Raw genomic sequence first — 10,080 nt, 5'->3', positions numbered from 1 at the left:
GCACTGCCCATCATCACACAGCACTGCCCATCATCACACAGCACTGCCCAGCACACACTGCACTGCCCATCACACTGCACTGCCCATCATCACACAGCACTGCTCATCATCATACTGCACTGCCCATCATCACACTGCACTGCCCATCATCACACTGCACTGCCCATCACACTGCACTGCCCATCATCACACTGCACTGCCCATCATCACACAGCACTGCCCATCACACTGCACTGCCCATCAGCACACTGCACTGCCCATCAGCACACTGCACTGCCCATCGTCACACAGCACTGCCCAGCACACACTGCACTGCCCATCATCACACTGCACTGCCCATCATCACACTGCACTGCTCATCATTCACACTGCACTGCCTTTGCCCTGTCCTCTAACTCTGTGTTCAACCCAAGAGTGAGATTTTAACTCTTTTTTTTTACCCTCAGAGCAATTTTTTTTTGGGGGGTGGGGGGTTGAGACAGGGTTTCTCTGTGTAGCCCTGGCTGTCCTGGAACTCACTCTGTAGACCAGGCTGGCATCAAACTCACAGAGATCCTCCTGCCTCTGCTGGGATTAAAGGCATGTACCACCATCACCCGTCTTACCCTCAGAACAATTTTTAAAAATTGCATTTAGTTAATTGTGTGTGTGCGCGCACATGCACACATGGGAAGGCCAGAGAGCAGCTTGAAGGAATTGCTTCTTTCTTTCTACCCTGTTGGTCTCAAGGATTGAACTCAGGCCAATTGGTGCCTTTACCTGCTGAGCCATCTCACCAGGCTGTAGCCTCAAAGCATTTGTCCTTCTATATTTCATTTGGGGAAAGAAAACCCCAATTAAAAAGGAAATGAGAAGAATGTTTCCCGTGAGATCAGTCCGTGACAAGCTCAAGGGTGTTTTGAAGAGTGATGGTGGTGAGGCTGGGGGAGGGGGAGCAGCCACTGCACACATTTGATTTTCATGTCAGGGGCTACTCAAGTGTATCAGGAGACAGTGGGTGAGCAGGGCTTTGTCCACGGCGGAATCTCTGAATGACACCTTCTCCAGACTGCAGACCCTTGTGTAGCTGTGAAGGAGAAGGAATTAGCTGTTTTGGTGTGGGTGTTAGTTTATATGACCTGGATGGTATATAAGTGAGGAAGCTGTAGGATGACGTATATAGAATACCTTGTTTTGTTTTGTTTTTAAGACAGGATTTCTTTGTGTATCTCTGGCTGTCCTGAAACTCACTTTGTAGCCCAGGCTGGCTTCAAACTTAGAGATGCGGTGGGATTAAAGGCGTGTGCCAGCACCACCCAGCCATTAGAATACCTTTTTAAAAGATGATTTTTATTTGTTTGGTTTACATTCTGTGGCTTGTGCTGTGGCCCACATGCAGAAGTTAGATGTTAACTTGCAGCAGTCAGTTTTCTTTCCATTATGTGGGTCCTAGGAATCAAATTCAGGTGACCAGTCTTGTTGGACACTTTCTTATGTCTGAGCCAGCTCACCTTCCCTTATTTGTTTATTTGTGAGTTGGAGATTTCCTCGTGTTGCCCAAAACATAGGTAGACAGGAACTGCTAGGCTCAAGAGTATTGCCCTGCTCCTGTCTCGGTAGAGCAGTGTTCTCAAACTTCTTAATGCTGCCAACCTTTTAATGCAGTCCCTTTTATACAGTTCCTCATGCTGTGGTGACCCCCAACCATAAATTCATTTTATGGCTACTTCATAACTGTAATCCACTGTTACAAATCATAATATAAATATCTGATATGCATCCCCAAAGGGGTCGCAGCCCATAAGTTAAGAACCATTGCCCTAGATGTTGGGATTCTAGGTGTTCACCACTGTGCCCGATTGTTTTTTGTTTATTTATTTGTTTTGCTTTTTTTTGATACAAGGTTTCTCTGTAGCTTTGGAGCCTGTCCTAGAACTCTCTCTGTAGACCAGGATGGCCTCCCAAGTGCTGGGATTAAAGGCCCCACTACCACCCTGTTTATGCCATCTTTTAAAAGACAAAATAGGCTGAGTGGTGGTGGCGAATACCTTTAATCCCAGCACTTGGAGGGCAGAGGCAGCTGGATCTCTGTGATTTTGAGGCCAGCCTGATCTACAGAGTCAGTTCCACGATGACAGCCAGGACTACATTGAGAAATCATGTCTCGAAAAACCAAGAAAAGAAAATATAGCCCCATCCTTCTGGGCTGGTGTCATAATTGATTCACAAACTTGAACTTGGTGGGGAGAGGCTGAGAGTTAGTTGTAGGGGAATATGGGCGCTGTAGCCACAGCTCTGCCTTCAGCAGTGAGATTTGTTGCCTGGGTTGTGATCTCAGGTGGGCAGAGACACCCCTAGAGATCAAAACAGCCAGTGTGGGTGTTCTGGGGAAGGGTTACTGCTTCCCTTCAGGGTGGCACAGTCACCTGTGAGGCTCACTTCTGAAGCCATGGCCCCCAGCGTAGATGGAAAAGTTCTCAGGCACTGCTCAGGGTTATGGGAGGGGTAGGGTGGCTTCTCATACCTTTGGAGACAGAAGCGATGCCATCCAGCTTATAGAGGAGGAGTCTGAGGGAGATGGTGAGACTTACATGAGAAGGGCTGGGGTCTGGTGGCGACACCCAGCAAGTGCCACCTTTTACCTGACATCAAAGAAGTGATAGGTGTCAGAGCCAGGGAGTGAGAGCCTGGGTCTCCAATCCCAGCTCTGCCCTACAGCTGGGGTGTGGGCTTAGGCCAGGTTGCCTAGCCTTTCTGTGCCTCAGTTTTCTGCTTGTAATAACCCGAGTGATGAGGCATAAAAATTAGGTGACTGATTTTTCTCCGTAGTCAACTTTTGACTTGATCGTAGGCACACCATGAACAGTGTGCTGTCAGATGGGGAACATGGGATGAGGGGTCACTTCCTTGAAAAACAGCATCTTTCAGTTATAGAACTTGGTTCCTATTCAAAATTAAAGCATTCTGTTCTGCCCAAGGCCAACATGGAGGACTGCTGTCCTGGCTCTGCCCTGGTAGGTCTCTCAGCATCCTCCCATAAGTCCCCATCTGTGAGTGGGACCCCATCTCTCAGATTGTTATGAGATGCAGTATGACATGTGAGGAAAGCCAGTTATCAGGCAATGCCAGTAGTTGTGGAAGGGGTGTATCTGTCTGTCCTGGTGCCTCCAGGACACCTATCAAGTCTTGAGGCTTCGTCTCCCCCAGTAGAACTCTTCCTACACTCTGGGCTCCTCCCCCTGGTCCTGTGTCACCGAAACCATACCTTCCTATTGGACAGAACCTGCCTGAAATGCTGAGATGCCCAACCCCAGCACACTATAGTTATCACTGTCACTTTCTGTTGAGTATTTGCAAATTTGCCACGTACTTCCATGTGTCTCTTTAAATATAGAATCAACAATCCTATCTGGTAACTGCTGTGAATGCCTTGCTGCATAAATGAGGAACCTAGGGTTTGAGGTTTAGGCAACAATGTGCAGAACACATGGGTAGGCATGTCTACTTTCTGAGACCAGCTTTCACTGTGCCCTTGGGATGCTTGGCACTGAACAGTCTGGCCTGTTGAAGGCCACCGGTGCTTGGGGATGACTGCCTGCCAGCTGAGTTTGCAGGGCTGGAGAGTGGGACTTGTGCCAATGGATATCCCCGGCATGCTTCATATGCCTCAGTCTCCCCTCTGTGTGACCCACTTAGATCAGGGTCACCAAGGTCTCTCTGGTTACTGAGTCTCATGCACTTGACTCAAGTGTTTGTGAATTGCAATGAAATCGATGCTCTGGCCTTGGCGTGTCCCTATGATCTGAGCTCAAGCACGTCATAGAGAACACAGTGGTTTGATGTTCTGAGGGCAGGTAAGATGGGCATCAGCTCAGGGTAGGCGTGCTGTGTTTTGTAAGGACCTTGGCTGGGGTCCTGCCCAAGTCACATGGCCTCCCTGAATGCACTTGGCATACTGGCCTTCACCAAGAGAACCCATCGCCTGACCACTGCACTGCTGCTCTGCTCTCTGCCCAGAGTTTGGACTCTGACCACTCATGTGCTGACAGTGTCCATTGGAGCTCTGGGCAGGCCAGCAGATAGCCATCTGCTGAGTGGAGAAATGGATAAGGAAGGTATAGCAGGTCCAGCCAGGCTTTTAGCAGTGCTGTGTCTGGTGCCTTCTACTATTCGGTCTGCTGCTAATGTCAGTTGGGGGGAGTTCATGGAGATCACGTCTCCTCTGTACCAGTCTTGATAGTGTCACCAGCATACAGCACTGGAGAGCCTTCTGAGTGACAACCCTGAAATGGGGTGGCTTCTAATTCTAATTTAGGAGGAAACTGGAGAATCAGGAGTTGAAGGTCATCCTTGGCTCCACATTGAGTTTGGAGCCCTTGGGGCCCTGGGGCCCTGTTTATCAACAAACAAACAAGCACACGTGTGAATGAAAAGCATTCCAGGAGCAGGCATGGCAGTACATGCCTGTGATCCCAGTACTCAGGGTGCTGAGTCAGGAGGATTTTTTTTTTCAGGTTAAGGCTATCCTGGCCCACTCTGTCTCAAGAAACCAAACCAAACCAAAACCCAAAGCCATTCCATTACCTTTGGAGAGCTGCCTGTATTTCATTTTCAAACAACCGCAGAGATACATCTTTTCCCCTTGTAATGTTATATGGCAGTTATAAGTTTATATGGCAGCTGGGCAGAACTAGAAATACCTTGGAGACAAATCTCTGAGTATGTCTGGGAGGGATTTTCTAAATTGGGTAATGGAGATGGGAAGACCTGCTCTACATGTGGGTGGCACCATTCTATGGTGCAGGATAGGGGACCCAGGCTGAATAAAAAGGAGTTCATCTCTCTCTGCTTCCTGACTGTGAAGACAATTGTGACCCGCCACCATACCTTCCCCGCTATGATGGACTGTGCCCTTGAACTGTGAGCCAGAGTTGCTTTACTCAGGTATTTTTTTTTAAAGATTTTATTTATTTATTATGTATACAACATTCTGCTTCCATGTATATCTGCACATTAGAAGAGGGCACCAGATCTCATAACAGATAGTTGTGAGCCACCATGTGGTTGCTGGGAATTGAACTCAGGACTCCTGGAAGAGCAGTCAGTGCTCTTAACCTCTGAGCCATCTCTCCAGTCCCTTACTCAGGTATTTTGTCACACTAACAGAAACCCAGGCACAGACCTTGTATCTTGCTTGCCTGTTTGCCGTTTCAATAGGTGTGTAGGTCCCGCCTTCCCACCTAGCTGAGGTCCCAGTAGGACTACTGGTTAGAGCAGTGGAAGACAGATGGGAAGGAAAAGGCCTTCCCAATCTCTGCCACATGAGCTTCTCCAGTACCAGGTGGGCCTTGGATTCAATTTGGAATTTGGGTCACTTAGGTTCCTCCCAGGAAAGCATCAGCAGTACTAGATTTGAGGACCATGTCAAATTCATTTTGGGCAGGAATCTAGAAGGCTTCCAACCACCTCTGTGCATGAATGTGCTGGTCACTTCCTGTTCATTTTGGAACCCAGTGAGCCTTTGAGCTGCTATTTCCCAAGTTTAAGATTACTTCACAGACATTTCACCTATAAACACATGCTTTAGACCTTTTAATGGCCCTGTGTCTTAGGGTCTCCATGACCCTGCCCAAGAGTTTCCATGACATCTTTTGGTTTTGGGGACCCTGACTTCTTTAATGGCCCTGTGTCTTAGGGTCTCCATGACCCTGCCCAAGAGTCTCCATGACATCTTTTGGTTTGGGGGACCCTAACTTCTCTATGTGAACAAAGTAAGATCAAACTTTTTGGGGGAGGACCACGTGGACCTGGCCTTGAGGGAGGATAGGATTCAAGGGATGATGAAGTTAAAGACATAGACAATGAGAGGACCTCCAGACAGATAAATACAACAAAAGCCAATGCTTGAGGGAGATGAGGGGACCCATCAGGAGTGACTCAGGCTGCTCTTGCCCTGGCAAGCTCCTGGCCCTGCCCAGTCTCCCTTTCTGGTCCCTCTGAGGGGAGCTCATGACTCTCCAGCTTCTCAGACCTTGGCAAGCTGGAGAGGGCAGGCTTTGAGCTATCCCAAGGTCACTCAGGATGTCCAATAATTGTCCTAACACTTTACCTGCCACGGAACAGTAATGAGAGGGTTTTCATTATTTTCGGGTGAGTGCTCCTGGCAGATGCCCGACAGCCAGCAGATGTGTAAAGTCCGAGGTGATTTGTAAGGGACCAGCTCATCTGATGCATGGTAATTGCACAGGGCGATGTTGTCACTCAGAGGAACGTCCTGGCCTGCTGGGATGAGGTTAAGGTCAGTTCATAGATCCAGCTGGGTCACAGGAAGTGGGGTTCCTTGGCGGTGGAGGTCAGTGGTTAAGACCTTGGCCACAATCTCAGTGGAATCTCCAGGCAAGCCAAGGGCATTGCTTTCCAAGGCTTTTGGGTGTTGGGGTGGACCAGTAGCCACTGTCCTTCATTAGGGACTATTCTGTTGCTCTCTGGAATCTGTGCCTTCTTGGGCTTTCGTCATGATCTGGAACTTGTGTTCTAGGCCTCCCAAGGCCAGATCTATAGCATATGGCATCAGTACTCACAGAGACGTAGATGTGATCCCTCATCTCCCTCTGCCTGGGCCGCTGTAAGTTACCACCAAGTTACTACTTATACTGCATGCATTTCTTATTCCCAGTGCTGGAGACACTGGATGTCCATGATCAAGGTGCTTGCATGGTTGGGTTCTGCTGACAGCCACTTTGCTGTGTGCACTGAGAGAGATGGGAGAGCAAGCAGAGAAGGAAGATGGCATGTACTAAGCTTCTCAGGGTTCTTTTTGTTTGTTTGGGGGATAGCGTCTCTTTAGGTATCTCAGGCAGGCCTGAAATTTGCCATATGGACCATGGTCTCAGACTTGCAGTGATCTTCCTGCTTCTGCCTTCAGTGCTGGAGTTACAAGCATATGTCACCATACCCAGCCTGTGGGGGCTTTGAGGACATCAGCCCTATCATAGGAGGACCTCTGTCTTATGATGCTACTTAATCATAATTTGCTGCTCATAGGCCTTGTCTCCAAGTACAGACACACTGGGGGTTAGGGTCTCAGTGTAAGAATTTGGTGAAGCACAGTTCAGTCCATAGCTCAGGCCATCCAGGTCTTCACATTGGTGTGTGGCTTCTTGCCCATCTCAATTTTAACCCAGGTAGGCACATAGGACAGGCCCTCACCCCTCCCAAGAGTAGAATGCCCCAGAGCAGAGCTGGGACTGCTGGGCCCTGCCTAGGACATAGTTTTACATTTGAAGGTCCTGGGGATTTTGCCCCCTGTGCAAGAGCCTGCACATGCCTTCATAGATAGCAGAAGGCCCCATAGGCTTTGTGTTCACAGGCCCGATGAGCTGGGTCAGGCCTCTTCTAGAAGATTTCCTTCATGTCTCCTGAGTGGGGAATAAATTTACTCAGTGATCTGGTACATAAGGAGGGCTACCTGTGAAGAGGACCTGCTCTGGGAGCATGAAGACAAGTTCAGGCCATGGGCACTCAGCACAATGACAGTGCTTCTCCAGGGCCAGGACTCCATGAAAACCTGTATTGTTGCCTTACTAGCTTTAAACTTTTTAAGCTAATTCTTGATTTCATGTACATGTGTGCACTGTGTGTATGCGCAGTGCCCATAGAAGCCAGAAGAGGCTGTCAGATCCCCTGAAACTTAAGTTACATACAGTTGTTACATACAGTTGTGAGGTGCCATGTGGGTGCTGGGAATCAAACTTGGGTTCTCTGCAACAGCAGAAGGTGTTCTTAGCCACTGAACCATCTCTCCCATCCACACTTTACTATTTTAATAATAGTGACTACTACAATTATTTCCAATGATTTTAAATAAAGAGACTTCATGGGACTGACCTCTGGTGGGTCACAGCATCTATGGTAATGCACCAAAAGAGGGCATGCTTGGTGGCACAAAGGGACAGGACCCACAGGGAGGAGGGCTCTGTATACACAGTTCCAACCATATTGTCTCCAGACAGATAAATTAGCAAATAGAAAACACTGATTTCCAAAAAAACTCATGTTGGTATCTCAAAGAAGACAATGAGCTACTCCCTCCCACCATCATCAGAAGTTGTGTTCGGAGTGACAGATGTGAGGCTCTGCCATCTTGCTGTCACACAATTGCTCACTGTTCTGAGAAGGTCACATCATCATTCATTAGCAGTAATTAGTCCCCCGAGACCCCTGCACTTCTTCATTCAACTGCTCCATTAACTTGGGTGTGAATCACACATTCCAGGCACCAATCAATGAAGACCCATCCATAATACACAAGGTGATGCTATTAGTTACAATATATTAACTGCCTAATTTAAAAATAAAAAAGCCATCCTTATGAAGGGCAATTAACCACTGAATGAAATTGGTCATTCATAAACCTCTGATTAGGAAAGACAAATAATAAGAAAGGGATGAACCACCTAGGCTGTGGAAGATGTGGTCTATGCGCTGATGGCTGTAGATCTACAGATTTCTTCATAAATGGCACCTGGTAACCCCAGAGCTGGCAGCTCCCTGAAACCTACCTGCTTCTGTGGGCACCTACGGCCCACAGGCTCATAGACAGCCTAAGGGAAGTCGCAGTAATGGTGTTTTAGGCTAGTGCTTTCTCCTCAAGGTCTCAGCTCTAGGTTGTTTCTCAGTAAGGCCTCTCCACCCTTCCTATCCTGATAGCCATTGTCCCTTCACCCCATTTGTGTCCTTCATAGTCCCTCTCCACCCAGGTGCAAATTGCCTTGCCTGTGGTCCTTCTAGTTCACTCTCAGCCAGCCTCCATGCTACTGAGAACTGTGGCCAGAAAAGGTCCTTCCTACCATCAAAGTACCAGCCTGCAGTCATATACAGGTCCATGCCCAGTACCAAGTGCACACTGATTATTTGTAGATAAGTTAGATATCATCTCTGGGGGCCTCTTGAGGCATCCTCTTTGTGGCTTTGCATCCAAAGAACTCACCCAAGTGTCACTAGGATGCTCTGAGGGAGAGGACATGGTGCTATTGGCTTTTAGTGCATCTCAGCTTCATGGAATCTTGATTCTGGATTTATGCAGGGTGGGAGTCCCACTGCTATATCCCAGAACTGTCATGTTCCTGATGTCTGTTTCTGATAGACCCTGTTTATTGACTTTAATGAGAAGACAAATTTCAGCTTGGTACCTCTGCCTTACCCTGTTGGAGAAGTGTGGATCCAGAGTTAGTAACTCGTGGACATGGGGAGTAACAAATACCCAGGAGAAATGCAAGTGCTGTGGGCATGAGGTGGAGAAACAGCTGTGGGCATTCTAAATAGCTTGCAGTTAAGCCAGGTGGATGGTGGTGGGGAATTGATGAGTGGGTCTGGAGTGGGAGACGGGATGGCACAGGTAGAAAGGTTACATGTCCCAGGTGGGGTGGGGTGAAGTGTTCCAAGCAGAGGTTGGGTGGGAAGTCCTAAGGAAGCTCATCTGGCTCAGATCATTTTAAGTGAGGTTATACTTAAAATGTGGGGGTGTGGTCTGCCAGCATTCTGCTTTTCAAGAAGTGGTCTGTTCCAGCTATGAAATCCTATCCTGAACACATCTGTGACTGTCTGGGCCACCTCAGGGACTTGCAGTGGCTTGGCCTACACTGCTGTTTAACCAGTGGCTCTTACAAAAGTCCCTTCCTGGGCCTGTTCTCAGGAGGCCACACTCTGTGCTGAGCACACACTCATTTGGTTTTTGTGCCCCAGACTGAAGCAGTCCCCATTGAAGGTGAGATTCTGTACCAATGAGTCCCAGAAGACCCGAAGAGAGCTGGTGGGGTTGCTTCAGCGACTGGGATTTGACATCTCAGAAGAAGAGGTGACTGCTCCTGCTCCAGCCACCTGCCAGATCCTGAAGGAGCGAGGTCTTCGGCCACACCTGCTCATCCATGAAGGTAGGCCTGCCTGGGACTTTTTTGGTGGAGGTCAGGGAGAGGGCTCTACTTTGACTGGGCCAAACCATGAGAAACACATGCAGGTCTTCCATGACACTTGTGAGTCTTCAGGGTACAGAACTCATGAGGCTTCCTGCTGAGGGATAGTGGAGAGGTAAAACCAGGCCCC

General features: G+C 48.5%; 1 protein-coding gene across 1 annotated transcript in view; it reads left to right on the top strand.

The window, feature by feature from the left end:
* The window catches only part of Lhpp (phospholysine phosphohistidine inorganic pyrophosphate phosphatase), an 86,691-nt gene that overhangs the window by 9,838 nt on the left and 66,773 nt on the right, over nucleotides 1–10,080 (top strand). The window contains exon 2 of the mRNA XM_027409143.2: nucleotides 9,724–9,911. Coding sequence (XP_027264944.1) covers nucleotides 9,724–9,911 — 188 coding nt within the window. The remainder of the gene's footprint in view (nucleotides 1–9,723; nucleotides 9,912–10,080) is intronic.

This window comes from Cricetulus griseus, chromosome 3 (genome assembly GCF_003668045.3).
Source record: "Cricetulus griseus strain 17A/GY chromosome 3, alternate assembly CriGri-PICRH-1.0, whole genome shotgun sequence".
NCBI lineage: Eukaryota > Metazoa > Chordata > Mammalia > Rodentia > Cricetidae > Cricetulus > Cricetulus griseus.
Note: the sequence above shows the minus strand (reverse complement) of the source record. Positions and strands in the feature narration are given on the sequence as shown.